Here is a 27,554-nt window from a genome sequence, read left to right as displayed (position 1 = left end):
ACAAGGGTCTCTTTTTTGTTCCCATAATTTCTGGCAGCCACAGCAAAGTGCCCTGCCTTATATATTCGGGCCAGACAGTGGCTCTTCCATGCTGCGGACTCACTCCCCATAACTCTGGCAGGTCTAGTGAAGAAGAGTCTCTCCCTCGGCCATGGACTGGGATGACCTCCCTTGTGTAAGATAACTCGTCTTCCATTCCATTTGTGCATCATTGTCATTCTCCGACTAACTGGACTATATAATAGCAGTACAAAGAACAACAATATGTACTGTACAATTTCAAAATAACCTGAAAATTAGGCAAAACTGGACCTGATCACATGACATCAAAATGTCTATAAACATGTTTCCAACGGACCCCCACTGTTTCTTGACATGTGCAGGGTGCCACATTAAGCCCATGTGAGTTGTCAGGGACAATATAATGCTTCCACGATGGAATAAGACAAATGGCTTCCTAGACAAGTACATGACATACATTGTACTGCAATGTACATGTATATGCAGGTGATATTCAAGCCCTATTGCTGTAATGGCAAATGTGGGGACGTCAACATGGATATAACATAATCTTGCCAAAAGGTAGTTTCCCATTCAAGTTCAAGTACCAGGGCTCGAAATAGTGAGTGCATGTGCACCTGTGTGCACACAAAATTGGAGATGTGCACCTAATTTTTGACTGTGGGTGCACCAGTGCACCTACTATTTTTGTAGGCTATAGGGTAAAAGCACCATTGTACATAAGTATACAGAATATTCTAGAAATGTGAGTATCAGAAATGGCAATATAACCTGTTGTTATACTTTATATGATGCATGACTCGTTTTAAATTTTAAGGTTAGCTGTAGAATTACAGATTGAAGTTCTTAAGAGCATTACATTCTGTAATTATGTTTTGCTGACATTCAACTTAATTCTATGTGGTGCACCCAAAATTCTTTCTGTACACCTTAATTTTTGGGGTTGGGTGCACCTATTGCCAAAAATGAATTTTGAGCCTTGAGTACCTTAGGAAATTAGTTTGATCAATCCGTTCACTTCAGAAATAGGAAGAGGATGTTTCTACGATGTAAAACACCTCACAACCAAATGTCCCTATGCTTTCTTTCTACTACTTCTGCATCAACTTGATTCAGTCCATTCGGCTTAAATCTTTGTATTTCATGAAGACAATGTTAGAATTTCTCAATTGTAAAATCAGTTCCTTTATGTAATACCTGTTCTGAAGCCTAGGTACACATACTTCTCAGGCAAACATCCTCAAAATCCAATAGCGACACATTTTATGCACTTATTCCTTTGTATGTATGTATGTAGTAGACCTTACGAAAGTCGCTGTGCTTTTGTTGTGTCAATAAATATCTTCTTCTTCTTTTAAATCCCAGCATGAAGAAAAGAAGTGCCTCCCAAATTGGTTCACGGACGTGTGAAGACCTTTTGATAACCCTTCCAAATAAACCTCCACCTTGTACACCCCTGGGGAAGACGGAGGGGTTTCCCCCAGCAAGTTAACCCTTCCACCACCGAGGATCAGGTTGTCCTGACCCAGAACAGTGTGTACACTCTCTTTTACTGCTGACAAGAACACCCCCTTGTCAGCTTTGACATTCAGAAGGACCGCTCAGCCATGAAGGTACCGCTATTCCAAGTTGGCAAAAGAACTTTCGGTTTCGCAACAAACACGAGGAACTGGCTGTCTTCCAGTCCTTATATCATATGTAAATTGTTCGTAGCAAAGATCCCCCTTCCTTCCTTGGTCTTAGAATTGATGACAAAGTCTATGAATAAAGACATATGGTATCCATAGCTATGGATGTTGCCAAAGAAGCATTTAACGATTTAGCAAAGAGCGAAGGAATGAAACTTGTACACAGTATCATCAAAGCTTGACAATACAATAGCCACAATATCTACAACTTACACTTGATCGATTTTGTGACTGCATGTGTATGAGAATATGTGTCTATAGCCGTCTAGTTACTCCAGGTAGGCACACTAATCCTTGGTAATGGAAGTCAATCTGACATGTTATATGGGCAACGCTGTATAACGTGTATATTTGTGGCCCACCACCACGCTGTGTGCACGTGCGGGCCTGTTCTAAGTAAACCCTATCCCCTGTGAAGCCCTTTCAATCCAGTGTGGTGAGGGCAGACTGATAGCAGTGGCTTTGTGAACCAGGGTCAGGTAGGAGTGACTCAAAGTGGATAAGAGAGTTAGTAAGTCAATTGAGCGGGCACGCTATGACCACAGGAAGCCTAGGGGTTAACAAACTACACCAATCAAATCCTGGCGATGCACGTCAAATCCCACAAAACAAAACTTGTCAAAGGAAGCAGCAATTTTCTGATCCATGTTATCTTTAGCGCAATCAAATTTTCAAATGTAGCTATTTTCTGAATGGCAGAGGCTACCTAAGGTAACATTACATACATGAGTCACCATATGCATATGTTTCCAAGCGTTTGCCGAAATATGTCTTATTCCTGTCAATCTACCATCCACATATCCTACGCTACAATTTACAACATGCCACCATCTAAAGTGCTGCCAACATCTTGTTCCTTTTCACAACTTGTTTGCACTTCTCACAACACTTGACGTTTATGTCCAAGTTATTGACGGTCAATCGACAACACCACGGCTATTAGTCTTAAGCCTTTACCTGCATATGATATATAATCACACTTGAAGTTTGACCTGTGTCAATCTTACATGTGATATACATGTAGTGCTGTATACCTAATCCTGTGTTCAAATTTAGGTCCGGATTTAGGTCCAGAGGTTCAGGTCCAGACTTAAGTCTTTACCTGAACCCATGGCATATGTATATCACACGTAAAATTGCATAAACTTAACATGCAATTTGAAAACTATACATGCAAAATTATATAATCAGCAGTTAACACAAATGTTCAGTTATAAACATAAAAACAGCAATGTTTTGATTATTTTTCCAGTGCAAATTTCTTGATTTTTTTTTATTAACTTTTTTTTTTACTTGAACCTAAACCTTAGGTCCAGTCCAGTTTAGGTCCAGAGTTTAGGTAAGCAGCAATGTGTACATGTATGTAGACTATCTAAACCAAACTGCAGTGATACTGATAGACACAATACTAATAATGACTAAATGTTAGGAACGCCACTAAGTGGTGCGCAGTACAGTACCCCCCTGCAGCTAAACCCATCGACCAGGCAGCCAGACGTGCGTTCGGCGGCCCAGACAGATTTACGGCAGCGACAACACAATAATCCACCAATAACCTGCCGCAAGTACGCAGCCTGTAACCAGGTCAAGTACATTAACTTTGCTATAAATAGCCGGGCTCAGACATAATTGTATATTTATGTACTACCTCCGCGACTGTCCTGCGTATGATAACCATAAATGATGGGGGGGGGTGCGCTTAGTTGTAGTATAGCGAAGAGAGATGGTTTGTATACATTCTTCTTAATCAGACCACTTCTTTAAACATGGTGGTTTCCAGCCACTTGTGCTGGCAGCAGGTGTTTAACGGCCATACAGCTGCATACTTCACTTCACATCAAAACTACCGACAACCCCTGGGTACCTGCACGAAAATCACCTATCCGCGTGAGGACAGGGTCCTCCTGAACTGATTATAACGTCCATTAACATTTTTCCGCTGGGTTACATATGTCCTACAATTTGATAAACAGTGCATTTGAGAGATCTCTAGTGCAGCTCCCCCTTAGGTATGCAGTTTACATATACAGGAGTGCATTTTACTGGACGTTGCTTTGGAAATCTCTTTAGATTAGATTAGAGGGCGGTGAATATCTGTTTTTGTACCTGCATGCTTTGAAATTCATATTAATAATCATGCATTTGTCACAAACAAGTTGCCTGCCAAACAGTTGCAACAGGAAACACACAACAGCTGACTTTCTTGAACTTGCAAATTGTATATGTTGTCTATCTAAGCAGGAATTCTGTTTTTCAGTCAGTGTCACCTTGAAAATTGTTAGCGTTCACCTTGAGATTTTCATCACCTTTCTAAACCAGCTGCCTCTGCCACTCAGTTGCCTTAGCAACAACAAGTAAACAACAAAACAGACAATATGCAGAGGCTGCCTGACTGATGAATTTTCCTCTTGGTGGGGCATCATAATGATTCATATAAAAACAGCTTTTCTCTTCTAATAAACAGAAATATCTCATAAACTTGGCTAATATCATCTCTGCTCCTGTGCACAGAGATAGCTATATTGTTCCAAAAAAAAGCTTTTTTTTGCATGGAAAATGCCATTGACCGATTGACGTTAAGACGTAAGAATGAACAAGCCCTACAGATAGACTGGTTTAGTCCGGATTTAAAAAAATGCTATTAGCATTAAATCTATTCAGACTGGAACAACTGCAAAACACAGGCCAATCTTAACAACTAATGGAATATAACTTACAGTAAAGAACCTGTTCACATATTCAAATGAAGATGTAGATGTTGGTATATGCTAATTCTTATCATGCACAAGAATAGCTGCCCAACCGTGTCATCATCAAATGGATGATGCAACACATCAAGACCCAGGGGTTACATGGGGTCATTTGTTTATGAGCTCTTAAAGATCACATAAACAAGTCAATAAAACTATGCATGTCCACTATGGGTAACTTCAGTTCATTGACTCATTACAATGTAGCTGCCACTTCCATCACGTCACATGTAACGGGCTACAATAGAGTAAACTATTGACATTAACTTGTCCCAATAATGCAAATGAGCATCATATGCAGTGGCTTTATCCAGTAGGACTTTATTTTGCAAAAGACAACATTATCTAGCTGCAACTATTGACATTAACTTGTCCCAATAATGCAAATGAACATCATAATCATATGCAATGGCTTTATCCAGTGAGATTTCTTTTGGCAAAAGACAACATTATCAATATTTTATCTCAACAAGTCTATATAAACTGGTAAAGGAATGAGCTAGAGTGAAGAGATTCAGACATCCCTTTGGCATATATGTTGACATTTTTATCTGCAATCATCACCTAATAATATAGATCTAACAGTACTTTGGCATAAACTTTACATAGCATACAAGCTTAATGCTTCCAACCCAATCTGCGACAAAGGCTACCTAAAACAATGGCCCTCTAATCTACAAACAAATTCAAGTCTGAAAGATATGTGTTTGCATGTTGCCCGACTGTCGTTTTTGACATTGCATTACCACGGTCTGCCTTCTCGAAATGATCAATTATCTCTGATGTAAACAAACAGTAAGTTTCCCATCCATGATTTTTCCTTGCCATACTTTCTCATTATAGAAAACATTCCCTTTTCACAGCTGAAGGTGTTTTGAAATCCTGAAATTTTGACTTGCATGACGCACATACAAACACATGAACCATCACAACCACTGAAATCATTGACTGAGAAAACCCAGTGAGTTATATTATACTCAAGAGCCAAGTTTGCAGATCAAGTCTCCAACTTGCGTAAATGACTGACATTAAATCCCTCTTTATCTGGCAATTCATACACATGTACACGACTGCATGTCGGAACTCAGACAGGGTCACGTTCAAGTGTGGTAAGAACGTAACCATGAGCAGGACCGGTGAAAGCTGGTAGGAGCGACTGTTGTACAAATAGTCCTCGTGGGTAACTACTAGCCTAACTCACTTCACCTCTCAATAGGCTGACTTTCACTAACTACGTGTACAGTATGTGTGTGCACTGTAACTTGTGCGAGTTGACTCACAACAAAGATGACCTTTGTACAGTTCTGTAATGTACGGTTTGAAATCTCAGTCTATATCTGATAAGGAACCGTTGTGAAGTCGCTGCTTGATGTTCAACAGTTGGAGTCACGTTTGAAACCAAATAATAACACTGGCTTGTATATTTCAGGGAAGAAGAATAGATTGATAAAATGCGATTGTCATAAATGAAAGACTTATGATCACTACATTAACCTTTGAAGCTTACAGAATAGAATCTTACAAATAATATATATATACAATGGGGAGGAAATGTCACTGATCATAGGTTAAAACAAGATCAGAAGTTAGAATAGAAGTTGAACTGAGATTTTTGATTCTACATACATGCTGATCTTTAGATACTCTGCAGCAGATAGTTATATAACTTCTGCCTCGATACAAGGATGCAAATAGATAAAAGGTATGCCCACCACCATCGCTCTCACTGCTATTTTGGGACTTGGCAGAATGACTTCTCGGGGGCAACTGCTGCGAAACTACAAGTGATATTATGCCAATCATGACTGGCATGATATCCGTTGCATCAGGCCATCCTATCATAACATATCGGAACAGCTTGTATGCGACATGGACAGACATCACAGCCAGCACGTGATGTCTCACGTTTCCCCCGGTGCACAGTAATTGCGGGGCAAAATATACAGCTCTGTCATTCAAGCAACAGGTCAGATCAAAAGCTCACGTTTTCGTCACCTCTGACAAAGACTGTACCTACCGCGGGGGTGACCGTACATCCACGTGCGATCCTCCGCTACCAACATGGTACAGGACTGCGACACGCGTCCGTGAGAAACACAACTAGAATCCCTCCACGCATTGGCATCCTACTAATTCAGAGCGGCCAAGATTATAGTTAAACCAATAGGAGGGCGGTGTTGCCGGGCTTGTCCCTAAATTGTTTCTGACAGATCCACCACAACTGTTTCAATCCAAACATGCCAACAGGATATACAAGAAAAGACCATGAAATACAATGTAAGCCGGGCTGTCAATACCGGTTCTTTGAAATTTTCACTTTGACATAATTTCAAGCCAGCAAGCAAGCTGGGGAATCATGTGAAAGCCTTCATGTGTATTTTTTTGCAAAGAAACTGATGAAATTCCCTCAAAAATTTAAACTGTGAAGCTATTAAGTCTGCCTAAACTAACCCTTCTGTTGAGGGGAACCCCTCGCACGCGACTTAAGGTCCCCGCGGGAGTACTGCATACTAATTGGAACAGCTGACGGCTACATGTAGCGAAATATTCAGGGACAGATCGTTCCATTTTTGCAAGGATCACAACACTCAACTAGCGACATTTACCCTAAAATTACCATCCACGATTTTTAATTCGATCAAGGAGGACAAATACGGTACAAAAACCAGCCTTGGTCCACGAAAATTTTGAAAATTTCTAACTGAAAACACGAATTTTCTGCGCGTCTGGGAAAGGCGGCCATTTTGAATACAATTTCCAATGCGAGGCCGTCATATCAAAACAAAGAAAACGAGACAAAATCGGGTCTGATCTTTTAATTAGCAAAACAAACACCTTTCAGAAATGTTCTTTAAAACAGTCTAGCTTTATCCAGGTTAGTTTGGTTGGATCAGGGCGGTCCTGTCTGGCCGTGCTTTCCCCGGGAAACTAGACGCTCCGCAAGAATGGCTGCAATTTTGAATTGACATGCAGAGAACAGCTGATCACCCAAACACTCCGACGTGGCCACTCCACAATGAACACATCTTGGCTTCAAAACTAAGCACATCAGCCTAGCATGAGAGAAATTCGACGCAGGGTTGTCTTTAGAAAAGCTAGACGTAGTCTTGTGGATATTTTGGGGGTGGTTAGAAGGACGATTGGTGATTTTTTGGACCGGCTTCAAGAGCACCGAAAAGGCGGAGGAACAGTCACTTCCGTGCCGCTTCCATCCCGTCTGAAATGCCCGTCATACCACAAAAATAGGGCGCTATGTTGCTCATGCAGCCGCCACTACATCACTTGGATATCCAAGACTTATTTACAAAACTGCAAGGTCCACAAATACGTCTAAAATTAGAGCCAAAAACGGTTGTTCTGAGTGACTTTTCTTGTGCAGATACATCCTCGCCCTCCCCACGCTAGCCAGACTACGCCACTGTTTATTCCCCGTCTAGAGCCACATTCTTTGAAGTCACCCCAGAAATTCCGCCGCTATGGTTTTCAAGGACAAGAAACGACGCTCATATATGCTTAATGATTGTATTATTTTTCTACTGTATGCTCTATACTAGCAACAATACGGCAAGATGAACGAGAAAGCCGGTCGGAACCGGGAAGTGCAACAAGGCCACGGAAGCCTTCGCCGGGTGATGCCGTGCCAGTGTTGCGTTGCGTCTGTTGCAACATGCACCCCCACTCGGTGACCTCGCACAATTTTAACAAGTTTTTCTTAAAAAATAATCACTTACCAAGGTGTATTAGGGCCAGTGTATCCCGATCTGGAACGCAAAATCCAAGTTTGGCGGGTCAGGACTTCCGGGATCCACAATCCTCTCGTTGATCGTCTGTTCAAATCGTTGTCCCTGAACGGGCCAATAAAAATGGCGCGCGAAACAAATTTCCTTCCAATTCAGCCTTGCTTTGTCCAGATTCCCGACAAATTCATCTCAAAATCCACATCAGAGAACGGGATGATATCAAACAATTAACCCACGACGAATTCCGGCTCCTCGATACGCCGCTCGCACATCCGATTTCGCTCCAGAAATAATTTTTTCGATCGGCTGCAACTGCAGACAAAATGGCGGAAAAAAATACGTTCTTTATTTCGAATTCAGTTCGGAGGGGAATCGGACGAATGACGCGACAGCTTCGTTGCCCCTGGCAACTGTCAATCACTGAGTTCAAAGGTGCCCGGATGACGCACTGACGTCATGGGAGTGGCATTCGAAATGTCCCGGATGAAAGATGGTAAAAGTAGTATAGTGTTTCCAAGACATCTCGTCTCGTCAGGTGGACACGTTAGGTTGGTGCGGCGCACAGGAGACCGCCAAGCAGATCTGAACTGAATAACAGTTTCACCTACTTTGTTCGTACAATAAAGGCAGCCAGAATAGCCAACCATGAATAGCTGGCATATATCATGTGGTTTTCATGATTCCCCTTTATCATTGTAGCACATATTTTAGAGTATAAAATAAACTTTAGATATACATTGTATTTACATATGCAAAAGGGTACTTTTCACTTTTTTTGTACACATGAAGCCATTCCAACCACTACTTTTATCTCAGTTTTACATTTTTGAAAATATATTTGTATTAAAAGGCCATGTTAATTTGATTGTATGGATGACCTCTGCGCACACATCAATTTTCGTCTGCATACTGTAAATCATATAAAAAAGGAGCTGCAAAATGATAAAATAGACGCTTTAGATTAAAAAAAAAATGTTTCAGAAAAGGATACTAATCTCGCAAAATGCCAAAGTCAATTCCAAAGTCAAAGAAAAAGTTTTGAAAGAACAAAAATGAAGAATCTATATTTTAGAATACCATACTCTGTGTGTCAATTCATGTTCATCCTTCCTGACGACATAGATTTCATAATGAAAATGTTTTTTTGGCCAAACTTTTTTTTATTCGCATGCTCGCATCCATTTTGGGGTCTCCAGGGGATGTCATCCATATAATCAAATCAACATGGCCTAACATAAGGGTACACGGAGGTTTAAATCTGGTTGATAGCACACTAAAAATTCCTTGACTTAAGTGTGCTTAGCTATTGGACCAAGTCAAGGAGTCACATAATATCATCATCATTTAACCACCATCATTTTTATTGCTGTAATGAACGTGTAAACCCATAAGAAGCATAATACAACTTGGTCTTATGAACCAAACTACAATGACAGAAATCTCAGTTTCCTGTCAAAAACAACCATCATTATTGCACAAAGATTGTTGTTGCTAGCAGACAAACTTAGTGGCATAAACACCACATCATTTTGAATTTCATTGCAATGCCATCAAAACAACAGCAATGACGATAACAAACAAGATGAAAGACCTAAAATGACAGATCTAAGGAAAGGTTAATGGTATCTTGTGTATAACTATTTTTGATTTGCTCATTATCTCTGAAATAAACTGGCAGGAAAAAAAACATACTAACCATAATTTCTGGCATTATGTACCTGCTGCCTAACTCTGTAACCAATAGGAAATTGGATGCCAAATGGCTACCTCAGTGTACTGCTATTAGGTTTTTCCTTACTTCCTAAGTACACATGTACCAACTTAGCAACACAAAGAAAGTAAGAAACAAAGATTAAGGACATATGAAAGGATATTTTTTTCTTCTTCTAAGAAACAATCCCCTCTCCCTTAAGGTCCCCAAATTACTCAAGTTTGTACAGTATGAAAAAATGACCCAAAATTGAAAGGAAAGGAAATGTGTACCCACCTCAGATTCTAAATGAGTCTTTGCCCTTCCACCATACATGTAGCTATTTTTAAACTTCCTTGCTATATTAACAATCCATTGACATTTAGCATTAGTGGCCCTAATATCCAATAACCGTCCAAAATAGTAACAGGTTCTTGGATAGGGAGATAAATACGTCAATGTCAGATGGATACTTAAGCTATGACACATGTAAACACAGTTCTATATATACATGTTTGCTTTTTTAATGAACTTATGATTTGGCAGTTAAGGAATCTGTATGATATGAGTTTACAATACCAATTCGGAGGGTTGGAGGCACTTTTAGACTGCTGAAGGTTTGATATGATATAAGTGTACATACAATACCAACAACAACAACAACAACAAAAACAGCAGCATCATTTGGAAACAAGAATTCTTCAGCCTGACGTCCATTCTGGTTGTGAGAAGTCATCTTTTTTAAGAGGTAAAAAAAAATATAGGAAGAACTTACTTTGATTCAGTCTTCTCTTTCGTCATATACCAAAATTTGCATGCCCCCCCACCCAAAGGAACTAAACTTGTCCTTGTTATATAATTACATTAACAATTGTACTATGCAATGCAACATAGGAGGGTTCTTTCTAACAAGAGTCGATGGGAATTCCAGCATTCTAAAAAAACAAAAGACCATGTCTTTCCCTTTTTTTGCAATGCTAATAAAACAAAAAAAAACTTTAATTTGTTCATATAAATAATGAACCACAGAACCAATGAGAATGATCTGCAATTTGTAGTAGGCAATAGCCTATCATGGTGGGTAACTCAGTCAGTCATTGAATCAAAACAATCAGCAAGGGGTTTTTATATCTATATATAATAACCTTCTTGATCAAACATCAACACTTCCTCCTTAGGAGGAGCAAAATTCACAATAGTCTCAATCTTCTATAGCCATTGGAATGTCTTAAAACATCAAAAGAATGAGAATCACTAAAAAAAGTGATGAGTCCAGTTGTGATTCGTCAGGAGTTCACTGCAGGTCGTCTATCACTCTCTGAAGTATACAATTTCTCCCAAACTGTGCTTGTCACAGAACAACACTTCCGGAGCTGCCGTCCTCTCCTCAAACACAATTATCTGCAAGAGAAAAACACTCTTAGATACTGTAATTCAATTTATCTTCACCATAGCAAAATTTCACAATGTAAGGAAAATGGACATTTTCACTGAACTTTAACTTCACGATGGCGGCAAGCGATTTACAGAGCGGATATGTGAAGGAATCATGAATAATAACAACAGGTTTCTTCGTGATGATAAGTTCACAGTACAGAGGTGACCGTGAAAACAGTGAACATATAGTAACAGTGAAAGAAACAAGAATTACAGTATGCAGTTGCACATATTAAGAAAAAAAAAAGAAGATGATTTGTACAATAAAGCGTTTGAGTTATCTTTATTTTTATCATAATGGATGGTTTTAGCAACCTTACAGGGTCTTACAGATCTAGACACACATGTTGGATATCGGAATCGTCTGCCAACAAAAGTAAGAATGAAATTTTAGCGATGGCTACAGCAATAAAGCAACAAAATAAGTAACCATTTTGTTCTTATATAAATGCCTTACTTAAACTTGCCTCATTTTCTCCTTCTTTAAGGAAAGGTGCAGGTAGGTACAAGGTTTCTTGGGGCCCAATATTCCAGTATCTTCCAAGGTTGTTGTGGTTAACAATAACTACACCCTTCTCCCACTTTCCCTGAATAAGAATCGAAGATGTTGGAAAACTTGGTTAAATCAGAAAAATAGATGAAAAATAATATCCTTTGGAGTTTTACAATTCATCTGTCAATGTTACATTCATGCACATAGATATCATAGCCCTGACACTTGTCAGCAATATCTACAGTAGCCGTTGGAATATCAACATGTTTTGAAATATTAACAAGAAATCCTTACCATTTATAGGTAATGCAAGGTATTGAAGTACAAAATTATCATAAAGCACAAATTACTGTCTAGTATGTCTTATGTTTTATGGTAAGAAATACCAAGCAGGGACCCAAAGTTCTTTCTAATTTAAAGTGTACACAATAAGCAGATGTACCTTTCCAAATAATATGTTACTGTTAGGAACTATACAATTACATTATCCTTTTGGATCACCGTTGACATGTGCATGTGATGAGTTACCTTTATCATATGTACAAAGGTGTCCTTAGGCCTGCCCTCCACAGTAAAGGTTGCCCTGTAGAACGCAGGTGTCTTCACCTGATCCAGTTCTGTACCTGACGTCCACTCACTGTGTTCTGTTAACCTAAAGCAGCAATGTATGCTTATCATTAGAATGTATTTCTTACTTTGAAAAATTGCATGTATATTTTCTACTGTATTAGAAGTTTCAGCAGAAATTGTATCATCATCATCGGTCGACCCGGGGGGGTGGCAAGTCCATGCACTACTGCCGATCACTCCAGCCTATCTGCCATAGCCGCACTCAGGTCCTCCATATGAATTCCGGTGTCTCTGGATAGAGCCCTCGGGAAGGTCAGCTTCCTGGAGCGTTTTTTTGCCCAGGGCCTCCAGACAATGAGTGAGGAGATAATCTCCTCACTTGCCCGAAGGCAGTGACCAGCAAACTGGACCCTTCTCTGTCTAAGTCTGTGTGACACCCGTGGGAGAGAACGGTAAATGGTGTGGATAGTTGGGTGATGTTTCCAACTCTGTGTAGAAATGGTATACAGAGAATACATCACTGTGTTCCGTATCACCAGAGGAACCGACTGTAGGTAGGATTTACCAGAGACTGGAGGGCTATTCGACCCGCGGGAGGGCTGGGACCAAGGGCGATGCGGAATACACCATGTTGTATTCCTTTTATGTCATGTACCCCCCAAAAATATAGTTCAATGCAAAATGTGCCAGAAGTTGAGAAAATTTGGTGTCCTTGAACAAAAAATTCACAGTGAAAAGGTCAATTCCAACTTCCGCATATACGGTATTCAGGTTTTCAACAGCGGTGCACAAGGTGCATACAAAGTTGCAATCAAATTATTTGACGGAAGCCCGTGTGATACAGGCAGGAGATATACCATTGAATATCGAAGGGTCCAGAATACCCGTATTGAACGTTATCACAGCCCAGGTAAGACATACAATAAAGTACAATGTATGTGTCAGGTGTGAACAAGATTCTGAAATCTTATACAGTCCACCCACTAATGTACTGGATCTCACTACTCACTTGTTCAGGAAATCTTCTGACATGTCCAGTGTGTAGACTTTAAACTGGGGTACTTTTTCCTCCAAGTTGATGTACACATCACCTATGATCCCTGGAAACAAAGACAAACCGGTTTTCTACTCAACAAGCAATTAAAGACGCAATTTTGTTTTGCTTTATGAAGTGATATTTCTTATGTGTATGATAGTTGTGTGTCTGCTTGGTGCAGGACATATATTTAGTGGCGCTACACAGTGATCCTGTCTCTACACAGTGATCCTCTATTCAGCGCTTTAGTAACCAATAGCCTACCATCATTATTGTCAAAATACTATTTTTCAATAAACAAGAATTGAATATGTAAATGTATATTTTGAATGCAAATGACAGCTATGTTCAAGGACTTGGTTTATTTACAGTACCTTCCTTATCAGTATAGTCAGGAGTCACAAACACAGCGTACTTATGCATAATAATATCAGTAAAAATCTGTGCGATGTTTGGGCGCCTGCGATGTTAGGGCACCCCCGTTAACTATCCAACTGTTGGTTAGGTTAGGTTTAGCCTCATTCATAGGCCTTGTACATGTATTGGCCAAACTGCCGCATGCAACTTTATAGGAAATCTATGGTAGTTAAAAAAAATAATCACACATTTACATTGTACATTGTAAAAGTTTGCACCTTTTATCTGATTCTTGATACCACTGCCATAGTTGACTCTTCCCTGATTTTCCACAAGAATCTTCAGGGTGTACGGAGGATCTCCCTAGAGTTTACAGAGTGACAAAACATATATGCTTATCAATTTAGAAGACTAATTCTGTCACAGATACTATTTAGTGCATGAATTGATTAATTGATTTCTCTCCTGCTACGGCCGATGGCACATAATGGTATCCATTGCTAAACAAGGTAAAGTGGTTTGGACCAAAGTCCCTCAGTGTAAATTCCAAGATTATATATATCAAGTTCTATTACCAACTCTTCTTTTAACAATCTAAGAAAATGAAAATATAATAAAATTACTCATGGATTAAAAATATGAAAATACATTAAGACACTAAGGAGATTCACTAACACATGTAATATCATGCACATCATTCTTTGCCTCCAAAGATGAAAATAGAAGAACAGCAGTCTTACTAGCACCAAGGACAGGCAAAACCTGCCACAGAAAACCACATACAGATGTTTTGTAACACATAACACAGATTTCATCACACCTTGATCAAAACATGTTCAGGATCAATCTTGATGTCTTCAGTGTCTTCATCCATCTCACCAACAAAGATGTCATTGATCATCACCTGTAAAACATAGCATCCATCATTTAGGCATACATGTAGCAGCCATTGAAGAAAGCCATTGAAGAAAGTGCATAATACTCAGCGTAACCCTTATGCATGTTTAGAGATACTTCCAGTACTGTAAATCCATTTAACATTGCAGTTGGTATTTTTAGCGGTTGGGGGAAGGGGGAGTAGTTCACAGCATTCAATTCAAATGGTGAGAACAAACATCACCGTCTCAAATGTTACATAGTGATCAAATGTTTGCGACTATGAAATTTTAGCAGTTGACTCATCATCATCATCATCCGTCCTCCTCTTACGAGGTGTAGCAAGTGAACTTTGCTCTCCAGAACTTCTTGTCGTTCATTACAGAGCGGTGGTCGTTAAAGTAGCTAAAATTAAGTTACTGTTAACAAATCAAGAATTACAGTATATCATCTAGCTGATATGTCTAAGATGTAGATTTTGAGATAAACCATGACACAAGATAGAAATGATAATAGTATTGTACTACTGTCATATGCCATGTTATCAACTGGCAAGTATCACTCAATCCTGGGACAGAAATTTGCATGTTGGGATGGACAAAAATTTCACCTCATCCATCCAAAAATGTGAACTTCATGATATATAATTTTTCGATTTTCGCAGACTTAAAATGACAGATTCAAGAACATAAATCAACAACATGGGTTTCCAAAGAATGAGTGGGACGGACACAAATTTAAAGCTGGCGACAGTTCTGGTTGTACTGTACATGTGTTGAGTTGGGTGAAAGTTCTATCGTATGCATGGTGGTATGTGCTATTGTACTTTATGTCATACCTGGGCCATGAAAACGTTCAATACGGGTGTTTCGGACCGGGTGATAACTTTGGGTTATCACACAGGTTTCCATAGAACATTTAGAATGTATTGCCCCGCTGTCGAAAATTCGAATACTGGATTCAGTCATTGGAATGTGCGACTGTTACAATTTCTGTTTGAGGACACCAACTTCTGGCACATTTTGCATTGAAATGTGTGTTTTCTCGGGTGGGTATGACATAAATAAAATACAACACGTTGTATTCCACATCACCCTCAGTCCCAGCCCTCCCGTGGGTCGGATCGCCCGACGGCCGTTTGGAATACCCCGTGATGTATTCTATATATGTTGCATCATGTCACAATGGAATCAAATATTACCAGTGCTCGATCTCTGATGACACCTTTCACCGTCAGCCTCTCTGGCTTATGGTTTACTGTTGCAGTGTACACCATATATCCATAACCAAGACCGTGGGCCGTCCTTTGGCGGGATAAGATGGACTGAAACAAAGAACCAAATCAGTCATTGTCATTATGTTGAGTTGCAAAAAGACAAAGGATAGGAATATGAAATAAATATACAACAGTTGCTATGGTCGAGTGGATAGAGTGTTCGCCTTGCATACAGTAGGTCATGAGTTTGATCCCCGGCCAGGACTTATACCAAAGACTCTAAAAATGGTACATACTGCTTTCTCTGCTTAGCACGCAGCATTTGGGAAAGAGTATACACACACCACTACCAGTGGACTAGCCCCTTGCGGTAGTGACTTGCACAAAGTTGTGTGGCCCAGGGCTGCCGAAATGGCATTGGGCGCCGCCTTATGCACTGTCTGGTGCGGGGAAGATATAGAATCTGATGTATTCTCCATCACATTGCATACAATCTGAGATTTAGTGTGTTTACCTGATCCAAGAGTGGAAGAACTTTATCCAGAGATAATGCCTTGGTCACAGTTGTTCTTCCTGCAAAGGTAAAATGATGTAATGCATGTCATATCTGAAATTCCATCAGCATCTACTTGTGTCTTGTTAGGTATGTTTTTTGTTGTTGTTTTTTTTCAAACAAAAAACTCGAACTTCCGTGTGCAGGGAAATACTTGCGCCGCCCCGAATCGTGTGCAGTAAATGGGTACAGTGTGTAACAATAACATTAAACAATAATTGTACACAGTCAGAAAATTATTTACATTGTGTAAAACATATACAAGTATGCTGCTCAAATATTTTATTTTATCTTATGTTTTTTGCAGATGTCACGCCTTTGCCTCATAGAATATTTGGTTTGTAGTGTGGCCAGGTAGACTAATTCGGTCAGCTAATGAGAGAGCGCCTTTCATAATACGCACAGATTTATCAAACTCCAGGTGATTGGTTGAAATAGTCAATTCAATTAGGAGCACTAATCTGTCAGGTGCAGACAGGCTGATGTCATTGGTATGGGGACTTACCATAGTCAAACTTCCCCACTGTGGTTGGAGGTTCTGGTAACCTCTCAGGCACTGAAAAACACAACCACAAACTTTTGATATCTCCTTCATGAGTTATATTGTCATATATCAATCATTGTATACAATAATTAGGGAAGAGGAGTGTCTATTATAAGTGTGATGTACAAGATAGGCACATTTTGGTTGTAGTAAGAAAGAACAGAAATATACTGTAAATCTATTTAATATTGCGGTTGGTAATTTCAGCGGTTGGGAGTAGTTCACAGCATTTGATTTTAACGGTGGGAACAAACATCACTGTCTCAAATGTTAGCGATCAAATATTTGTGATGATGAAATTTTAGTACCTGTTAAAGTACCTAAGATTTAGTTACTGTTAACAAATCAAGAACTAGAGTTCCACGACCTCATACCTTCGCCAAATGATTTTAACCTTTATGACTGACGTATTAGGAGTGTTTCTCATCAATTATAAATCATACCAGTTGATTGTCTTAAAATATAACATGTCCAAAGTATGAGCTTAACAAATGATGAGCTCAACTAAGGAGGTTATGCTAATATCTATAATCCATTATGCAAATGAGGCCCTTATTAGCATAATTTGATTCAACGATGTTCACATTCACATAACTTTCCGATGCCACAAAAAAAGTACTAAATGTATGAAATTGTCATCATTTGCCAGTGTGGAATTATAGAAGTTACTCATTAACACTACCAACTCGATTTTGGGTGAATCAGCCCTTTTGGGGTTACTTACTCAACCCAAGAGAGTCAAAATGGGTAAAAAGAGGTGACCTGGTTTGTCATTGTTTCCATGTAGATGTATTGGGTGAAAACGAAATTCACACCTAGGTCATAGAAGAGTAAGATTGGGTGAAAATAGGTTTCACAAATAGGTGTGAAATGACTCCTTGCTGCCCAAGTTCTTGATGAAACTGAAAGAAATTGCTACCCTCTAAATGCTAGTAATGGTACTGCTGCAACTAGGGCAACATTTGGGGGCGGAATTTACTCTTTTGGCATGTTGGCTCTACTCAGAAAGCTTTGTTATTCAGCTCACAGGTAAATTTCAAACAATAGAATTTGGAGTGATGCTTTATACAGACAATGAAACAGTCTTCATAAGAAATACAGCAGGCCAGACAGTGCCCAGACACAGATGTGTATTGGACCCTGTTCTAGATTGAGTTAGCTAGTTTTTTTCTGAGAAAAGAAGGACTATACCAAGAACTACGATTTTCACAGATTAGGCAAAAAGCCTACCAAGTTCCATAACTACAAATTCTCAAGAGGAAAGTCATAATGCTATAGTCAAGGAGAGGTTGGCCACACAAGCATTCCCCTTGCTGCTTCACACTTTGTACCAGAGGTGTTATGAAATGCATGGGTAAAAATGGGTACTTTTTCATTGTGTTCTGTTGCAAAGTAAACGCATGGGGTTTCACCCAAAACTTGCATAATCAGCCCAGGAGAGAACAATGAAGTACCCCATGTTACTGTTTCTTACCCACCCATTTTGGGTTAGTAACCCAAAAAGGGCTGATTCACCCAAAATCGAGTTGGTAGTGTAAGTATGCAAATTAGGCCCACATTTGCATATTTCCATCTATCAACATTCCTCTCTTCATCGGTTACAATTTGAATAGTCATATCATGGAACAAAGCGGATGTTTAAAGTTGCCTCATTAATTTTGGAAATTAGGATCTGATTTGCATAATTATCGTCCAATCATACTAAGCATCACACAAGCTATCTACATACCAAAAATCATGACCATCCATAAAGGCCATCTTGTTATAGTATTTCCTCATTTATTATGTAAATGAGGTCTTCATTTGCATAGTTCATGTCAATTAATATTTCTCTCTTCCTAAGTTACATATGTCACATGTTTCAGAGTCCTATAATGAAATTTGGCGGATGTTTAAACTTTCCTCATTAATAATGCAAATTAGATACTGATTTGCATAAGAAGTATCTAATCATGTACATCATCACTCAAGCTATCTACTTACCAAAAATCATTACCATCCATCAAGCCCTTCTTGAGTTATTCCCTTTCAAAGTCAGACGCAAAACCTCCTCCTGCAGTTCCAAAAAAGCCGCTAGGGGGCCCAAACCCATACCACTTACTCTCTGTCCAAAGATCTATCTACCACTCAAAAATCAGTTCCATAGCATGTCCAGAACACGAGATATCAAAACAGGAAGTTCCGCTGCAGTACCGTAAGAAGCCGCTCGGGGGCCCAAAATCTAATCGTTTTTAGGTCTCATCAAAACCTACCAACATACCAAATACTAAAACAATCCATCCAGGCATTCTTGAGTTATCCTGGTCCACTACAGACACACACACACACACACACAAACACTACCCTCTGCATAACCTTCTTAGCAAAGGTAATTACAGTAATGTCCTTGAACAGATTAACAAAGTCATCATGAACTGACATTATATATTTTTTTGAACAGCCAAGATGTGTTGAATCTTTACTTGTCTAGTATATGTACTAAGTACTTACCCACACCTGGTGGTGTGTGGCTTTTCAAAATCTCCCTGATTTTGAAATACTTTGGGGTCAAGTCCCCAGTCTCTGAGATTGGTGCATCATAATCTGGAAATACAAGAAGTTATAACCCAATGATAACTTTTCATGGGATAATCTGTGGTGGAAAGTTTTTCTACCATGTGCTATTCCACACACAATTTCATAGAGCAATATTCTTGGGTACCAGGCTTTTAGCTAGGCATGCATCCATGCGTCTTTTGGACACATGATACTAAAATAACAAGGAAATTAGACGCCCTTTTTTTTTTAAGCTGGATAAGATGACAACATTGGATACTCATCAAGTTAAAAAGATTAGAACGTAATTTTCAATGTCAATTTCACAAGACGGCACAACAATATAATATAATGCTTTATGCTACCAGTCTGAGATGCGAAAACATGTTTCATGTGTTGTCAGTTGAACTTGAAAAAGTTAAAGTGCAGAGGAATGACAACGACGCCCTATAAAAACAAAAAGCATAGAAAGGAGAATGTGATGTGTTTACCATAACTTGTGATGGTAGGTAAGGTCCTGCCCCCTGTCCTGTACTGTGTGTTGGCGCCGTTCATGAAACCAAAGTTTGTGCCTCCGTGGAACATGTAGAAATTCACAGACGCGCCCATGTCCAGGATTTCTATCAAGGTCTTTTCAAACTCTGTATGGGATAAGACTTTGTCAGTACATTTACATGCAGTCACACCACAACTTCAAACAACATATCTTCCTCGGGGGAAAAATTGGAAGCCAGTTAACGAACTTGAAGGTTGAAAGAAATAATTGCATCAACCACAAGCTACAGGTTTTTACATTATTGCTTTCCTGTAGATTGAAAGGAGTGTAGATTGCATCAATTAGAACTCTTCAACTTTGTAAGAATCTAATAACATATCATTGTAGCCAAAGATTTACCCTTGTCCTGTTGGCAATTTTTACGCAATTTATTTTATTTCAGGTCATTTTCCCTTGAGTTTTTCTGCCCTGCTGTGGCATTAGTTACTTTTGAATTTGCTGCATTTTGCTGCGGTGTGATGCGTTCAGCTGAAAAAATACCCCCTACCCGTATGTATACAGGACCCGCATAAACTTTAAGGCAACACCTATACTATAAATGCAGAAATGTTTTATGCAGTGGTTTTATGTTCATGGTTTTGGCGGCGACCGTTTCACCGGAAGCTTAAAACCACCACAAACATTTTTGTCCAATACTGTAGCAGTATGTGACTATGGCACTGCCGCGAAATCAAAACCACAGCGAACACTCCATCTTCCCCATAGCACAAAATAAAACCATGCGAACTTAAATGCAGTATATAGGGGTCCAGCAGGACAAGGGTTTAAGATGACTCTGATATTTTCTAACGAAAATCCCTATGCTGGACTTACTCTCGAGCCTATATATGTGGTGGTCCTCTCTCCAGTGATCGAACCAGCCAGTCCAAAACTCCATCACCATCATGGGACGGTCAGGCTGTGTGTCAAAGATGGAAAACATGAAACAGTGAGCAGATTAAATTTGGACTGGGCATTTGGGTTTGGACTATTGTCTCTAGACATTCACATTCTAAACCTATGTGCTAGATATTTGGTGGAAAGGTTCTATGTTACACAATGAATCATATCACCCTCAGTGAAAGTCTTCATGCTTCAATGAAAATGAAACAAGATTTTCTTTTATTTTGAAATTTTTCGAGATTTTCTTGAAAAATTGAGATGTTATGACATACGAAATTCCCATAAAAAAAGAACATGATTGGGACTGAGCAAAAACGTTGTGAGATATCAGACTGAGTAAATTTTGAACAAGAATTTAAGATTTCATGAACTAATAAAGATTTTTAGTGTGAATTTCTTATTCTATTCATCATAATTGTGAATTTCTTGCCAATTCTGTCTGTGCAATTTCCTGCCTATGCTACATTTTAACCCGGGTCAACCAGGAAATTATACCATCTTCTTCCTCACATCCTGTCACTCTTTGATATTCATAACAGTTAATAGAAAATATTTTGGGGATCTGCATAAAATTTTGTTTGTTTTTTCATGGAGGTACATGTAATAACAATTTACTCCATGATTTCCTTCTGATTGTTAAATAATTGGAAGTATAAATACCCACCTGTATTTCTTTAAGTTTCTGCAACTTATCTGTGGCATTGTCCTGGAAATTGACGGTTTTCAACACTGAAAAAAAAGATACAAAAACTGTAAGTTCTGCTTCAGCACCAAGGTCAGCAACCAGAAGGCCCAAAATCGACCTTGACCTTTGGATCAACAACACCTATCCATGTACAGAGTCATTCCTCTGGATACACACACACACATTTGGCAAAAGGGGTAATAATAGGCCAGGAGAATCAGTTCGCGGAAAGGGTATTTCCCCCTTGAAGGGCCAGTCAAACACTATGGTGACCAACTCCCCTAACAAATTTATTCTCCATATTATAGGCCACATGTCACCAATTCAATTTCTTGGTTACCAGATTTTTTTTTTAATCTTAGCACGAGGACATCATTAAAACAGAAAGTTGGGGTGAAAACTTGCACCTGACCCTGTTCACTTCCTAAAACTGTGTGCACCAAAGTACAGACTTTCCTCTGAGATTCTGTTTTCATGTTGATTTTCCAATCTAGCATTTTTTCAAAAATTCCGTTAACCAAGAAATTAGATTGGTGTGGCCTAAGGCCAGCATAGTAAGTCTGTTAGAGTCACTAATAACAATATGAAACATCAATGTAACATCTGTGCGATTCTTGTTTATAGTAAGGTATTTCTTTAGAGAGATAAAGAGTATGATGATGATGATTGTACCTCCAGGTATTTCTCCCCTGATCTGACCCCCGATCCCGTCAGATGTGAAGAGAAGTTCAGTAATTCCTCTGGACTCCACAATCTATAAAATGAAACAATAAAATGATGCAACAAGTTAAAGTCCTCTGGCACCACTTGGTCAAGCATATGGCGGCGCCCATCTCCGATTCGCAGCCCTTGGGCCACACAAATTTGTGAAAGTATCTTAACACCAGGGGGCTAGCCCGCTGGTAGTTATGTGTGTGTTCAACTTCCATACTCTTTCCCAAATGCTGAGTGCTAAGCAGAGAAAGCAGTATGTACTATTTTTAAAGTCTTTAGTATGACCCAGCCGGGGATCGAACTCACGACCTACGGTGTGCAAGGCAAACATTCTACCCATTAGGCCATTGCACCGTCTAAATGAAGCACACATATAATTGAAATTTGCATTGACTGAACTTTGGCTGTATAAATACAGACTTATAAACTGTAAACTTCAAGGCTGAAACCAATATTCAGGTAATACACACATACTAAATAACTGTACCTTCAATAACGAAAGAAAAGATACTGTAAACAGCTTCTCTAAGTCTCACCTTCTTCAGTCTCTCCATATAAGCTGTGTCATTGCTGAACCCCCCATACTCGTTCTCTATCTGCACAGCTATGATGGGCCCTCCATTGGTGTACTGTGGGGTAGAAAATAATTTTTTTCATTTTAGCATTAAAGGCAACCAAAGCAATATTAGGGCCCAAAATATGCAAATAAAAAAAATGCTGAAATCTTTATGGTAGTGACATTTACCAACACTATTTAGCACATTTGCGTAATAACTTCATACTTTGAGCATTTCAAAACCGAGCGAAAACGTGTCATACAATGATTCCCTAAGTTTCGTGAGCCTACAAAAACTTGGCAACGATTTTCAGTGAGTTCTCACATTACAATGACGTTGTATGATGGACTTCGCTATACATTGTGATAGTGTTGTTTGAACTAATCATGTATAGAAATGACTTAATATAATTGACTTTCAAAATCCGATTTTTGGGCCCTAATATTGCTTGAGTTTCTTTTAATGTTATTAACAAAAAAAACTTTAAAATCTTAAAGATGAATGCCTTTTGTATGATTTATTCAGGCAAAATTAAGTATGGATCAATGGATCATAGTGCATCAGATACAGGTAACTTGTTTGGCCAAATTCCCTAATTCTTTTTCAGTATAATGTTCCACCAACATCCTAATGATCACACTGCTGGAATCTTAACTGCAGGTGTAATAATGATGGCTTCCAGTCACAAATTTATAATTTTTCCGTCCCCAGGTCCCCTTTGACTGATATGAGTGTCATGTGTACTTGATTACGTTTTCATTTGTCATGTTGAGGCAGCCAGTTTTCAGTCCCAATCCCTATTGCTCTGTCACTACATGGTATTATATATCCACCCACTCTTCAGGATGTGCCATGACCAGTAGCAATCACCCAAATCCGCGTTTGAAACAATAGTTAAGCGCTGCAGTCATAGGTGGGCAAAAAGTTTTGCAGTGGTTTTACGTTCACGCTGAAGAGTTCACCACAAATACCAAACATAAAACCACCGCAAACATTTCTGCATTTACAGTATTATGAGAATTATTACCGCTGTGCCAGCTCTGTCACTATGTCATACTCAATACATATCCACCCACTATTCAGGATGTGCTGTGACCAGTAGCGAGTCAGCATGTTTATATGTCCTGTATCATGATGTGTATGTTATGAGTGGGTGGAGGGAAGGATGTGTTACCTGACGTGGCACCACCTCAGCCAGTAACCTGCCAAACCACACCTCCACAGGGTCCATAAACACTGGTCGAGTGGTCCTGACGTGTTCCTTCACAGTCGCCAACCACCTAAATGTAATATAAGACAGAATTTCTTTAGTAAATCAAAACATAGATACATAGAGAATACACTCGTACGAAACTGACACAGTTTAAGTGCCGGACACAACGTATGCTAAACAGTGCACTACCCTATAGTGTTCGTCTGCTAAATGACAGTAAATGTTAATGTTTCAATAGACGTTTAATTAATGCAATCGTATTGATGTCTTATCATATAAGTATTCAGACTTTTTATCCAATTTTTTTAATTTGTGATGTTTTTAAGTCCTGATTGCATGTGCAGGACATATTGCGTACAAAAGTGTGCTGCAAGTTTTTTAAATATTGAATAACCCATTTCTCTCTATCGCTCTCTTTAGAGTTGCCAATATGTATCAAAGACGAAGAGGATAGCAAACTTACATTCATAGCTTAAGTACCAGTAGTAATTACTTAAACTTAAGTTAAAGCCATTTTTTGGTACATGCGCTTTTAATGCTGCGTAACACTATTATTTCCTTCCAGCTGGAATACAGCCCGAAATGATGGAGTATTGGAAAATACTATATTCTTCCTCTCCCACGTAATATTAGACATTACCCTGGTAGGCCTCCAAACTCCCATTCTGCACAGATATAAGGGCCTGGTCTGAGAATCACCCACAAGCCAATCTCATGGGCAATGTCTAGATACCTCCTGTGAAATAAAGGACAAAATGTCAGTTATCATATACACATATAAACACAACATACTTCTGTCCTGAAGGGCTACAACACTCATTCTTAGGAAAAGCTCAAAACTATCTTTTGATATTTGATATAACCACTTTATGAATTATAGTTTTATAATTTCAATGGGGACATATAATGGAGAAAGCTTCTGCAGTTATTAATACAAATGATAAAATCTAGGACTTTTCACAGAATGTGTACACATCCTGTTGCACAGTGCAATAACTTCTGTGTATAAAACAGTTCTGTGAGGTTGTGTATACTAGTATAATTTTGCCTCTTAGTCCTTAGGAAATGAGCTCCAATTCTAAATAACATTTCAGATCGAATCAAATGTAATACAGCTGGTGTTCTAGTGATCATCGCAACAATTCGATGTTCTAGGGACTAGATCTTCAGGTGAAAAATAATTGTGCAAGTGTCAGCCAATTTTGAGGTTTGTTGACATTCTGCGATTAACAAATATGGCTGGAGCTCATAGACTGTGTGACAGGCATAAAATAGCCTCTACCAGGCCCGTGGATGGCTTGAAAAATAGTAGAAATTGGCCAAATAGAGTGAATCATAAGTATGCTAAGGGGGTCGGCTACGGAAAGAGGGTCCAATACACCGGTCGCAAACTGTAACTTCTATAGCAGGCTAACTACTCTTGCATGTTATCCGTCTATTTTGGCCAATTTCTATGATTTTCTAGAGACCCCTGGAGCCTGGTAGAGGCTAGGCATTAAAGAGGGATGCTATAATGAGGATTTTTGCTTACCCAAGATCCAGTATTCCTTTAAAGTTGTATGTATACTTCTTGGGTTCATGAAAATTCCAAGGCACATATCTGGACAGGTGGAAGGAAAATGGCAACAGATAGATCTAGATTATGTTAGCGTCAGTACCTGTTCTATTCTCAAGTGATATGTCATTGATATGGACCAGTTCTGTACGATAATACAGACATTTTTGTAGGGCTTCCTTCAACCTCTGGTTCATATAGAGTATTATCACTCAGGTTCCGTATCACATGGAAAATACAAAAAGGACATTTTCAATTAACTCTGATAATCATAAAATAATGTACTGATGGTAAAGTCTGATGCCTAGACCGTTTAGATGAAGTTTTGCAATACCTCATAAAACAACTTAGTTAACACATGGTTTTTACATGAACATGATAAAATGGCCCCAACATTTGTGCGTATGATTAATCAAGTCCATATGAGTTATGTATTAACATTTTTTTGTCTAAGGTAAAGTTTGCGGGAAAGAAAATGTCTTTAAATTTGACCCACTGTTGTGCAGCCTTGTTATCAAACTGGAAAACCTTTTTTGGGGCCGCAAACTTTACCTAAAACAAAAAATGTAAATATGCAACTCATAGCACTTGAATACAAAATTGTGATATGAATGTGAACTCCCCCATATAAAAATAACAGATTATAATGTGCAGACTAACGTCTCCAGGGTGTTGAGCCCAGCGGCCTTCATTTTCAACATCCTGTCCCTCCAGTACTCCGGGACGACTCGGAAGTAGTGCATGGCTCCGGACAGGAGTCGAACCGGCTTCCCGTCGAGGGTGAAATTAGCGCCGTCGGCTCGTAACCCCATCATACGCTTTTTCACCACTCCCCTCTCGTGGACACCAAAGTCGGCGACGTTTTGTTCCAATTTTCCCGTGTCAACAACGGTTTTGGCGATAGGGGACTTTTCGGGTTGACTGGAAATGTACCAGGATACGACTAAGATGACGACGATTGCCAGGACAGCGATTCTCTTCAGATGAACAAGGCGGAATCGTATTGGTCCCATGGTTTGTGGTTGCTCCATATGTACGGACTTTGCTAAGAGAAGGAAAGATTCAGAATTGAAATGTGCATAAGAAATAAAAGTAAACTAGGCCGTCAACTTCACTTAATCCCAAAAGTGTACAGAAATCATTTAGCAATTGTCTTTAATGTCTATTGCACTTAACGTTATTTGCAACACACAAAACTTGCTTTTAGCATACAAGGTTAAATAACAGCACTGTAGTGTATGTCTCAAGAAATGATTTGACAGATATGACTTGAATAAAGCCGAGATAGATTATATTACTAGTAGAAAGATTTCAAAAGTGGCTACTAGTACATGCAAAGTTTCCAAGCTGATCCAAATACCTGTCGTACAACAGTATATTACTATTCAGGTTTCTACTCATAGAAAAAAAGGGGAGGGACAAACTAATGTTATAATATACAATAACATTATCATTGCAAAAGCTAGCAAAATTCATGTCAGCTGCAAAATCACAGTAGTGCACTGAATTTCAACAAAATATAATAGTTAAATGTTCAATCACATTGTATTATATCTAACACACTGGCTATATACACATATATTTGTGCGTAATCATGTCACCTGCTTCAGGTACATGCACAGCTGCGCACCTGCCTGGATCAGTCAGTCACTGTCAAAAAGTCTTCACATAATCTCTTCAAAATCTTCAGGGCATCGTTGTCAACTCCACCGAAAGTTAACACTTAAGACACTCAAAAATCTTTCAGAAACTTTCTTGCAAAGAGCTCACACGTTTCTAGTGTTCTAAATACTGCTTAAAACTGCAATCACTATGCACAAAATACTGGTCGAACAACAACACGCAACTCAGGTGCGATTTTGCACTGAACTAACCTCTGACCTTTG

General features: G+C 39.1%; 2 protein-coding genes across 8 annotated transcripts in view; both read right to left on the bottom strand.

Moving 5' to 3' along the window:
• The window catches only part of LOC136432426 (dual specificity tyrosine-phosphorylation-regulated kinase 1A-like), a 40,281-nt gene extending 31,686 nt beyond the window's left edge, over window positions 1–8,595 (bottom strand). For 2 of the 6 annotated variants that reach the window (XM_066423711.1, XM_066423712.1), the window contains exon 1: window positions 8,191–8,595. Coding sequence is in view for 4 of the 6 variants with exons in the window: in XM_066423702.1 (XP_066279799.1) it covers window positions 6,911–6,968 (58 nt within the window). In the remaining 2 variants the exon portion in view is untranslated. Of the gene's footprint in view, window positions 1–6,476; window positions 6,828–6,910; window positions 6,984–8,190 lie in introns of those variants that run through there. The other 4 variants (XM_066423702.1, XM_066423707.1, XM_066423705.1 and 1 more) reach the window with 3 other exon arrangements.
• A 946-nt stretch (window positions 8,596–9,541) lies between these two features.
• On the bottom strand, window positions 9,542–27,553 carry LOC136432423 (beta-galactosidase-1-like protein 2). Of its 2 annotated transcripts, none has more exons than XM_066423695.1 (20): window positions 27,270–27,553; window positions 26,329–26,713; window positions 25,645–25,713; window positions 24,754–24,849; window positions 24,075–24,180; window positions 22,880–22,972; window positions 22,302–22,383; window positions 21,609–21,673; window positions 20,876–20,960; window positions 19,998–20,147; window positions 19,462–19,554; window positions 16,933–16,983; window positions 16,389–16,447; window positions 15,860–15,982; window positions 14,603–14,686; window positions 14,061–14,145; window positions 13,399–13,489; window positions 12,348–12,471; window positions 11,794–11,913; window positions 9,542–11,290 (listed from the first exon to the last, which is right to left on the bottom strand). In XM_066423695.1, the coding sequence occupies exons 2-20, from the start codon at window positions 26,697–26,699 to the stop codon at window positions 11,201–11,203; spliced, it is 2,037 nt and encodes a 678-aa protein (XP_066279792.1). In that variant the 5' UTR covers window positions 26,700–26,713; window positions 27,270–27,553; the 3' UTR covers window positions 9,542–11,200. The 2 variants fall into 2 exon arrangements, with proteins under 2 accessions (XP_066279792.1, XP_066279794.1); XM_066423697.1 differs by having other exon boundaries at window positions 27,299–27,553.
• Between the last annotated feature and the right edge of the window lies 1 nt (window position 27,554).

This window comes from Branchiostoma lanceolatum, chromosome 4, assembly GCF_035083965.1.
Source record: "Branchiostoma lanceolatum isolate klBraLanc5 chromosome 4, klBraLanc5.hap2, whole genome shotgun sequence".
Classification (NCBI taxonomy): Eukaryota; Metazoa; Chordata; class Leptocardii; order Amphioxiformes; family Branchiostomatidae; genus Branchiostoma; species Branchiostoma lanceolatum.
Note: the sequence above shows the minus strand (reverse complement) of the source record. Positions and strands in the feature narration are given on the sequence as shown.

Coding starts and splice junctions, on each gene's coding strand:
- LOC136432423 (XM_066423695.1), bottom strand. CDS start 26,699: ATGGAGCAACCACAAACCATGGGACCAATACGATTCCGCCTTGTTCAT. Junction 24,850..25,644: donor AAAGGAATACTGGATCTTGG/GTAAGCAAAAAT, acceptor TTTATTTCACAG/GAGGTATCTAGACATTGCCC. Junction 14,687..15,859: donor TCATCAGAGATCGAGCACTG/GTAATATTTGAT, acceptor TATGTTTTACAG/GTGATGATCAATGACATCTT.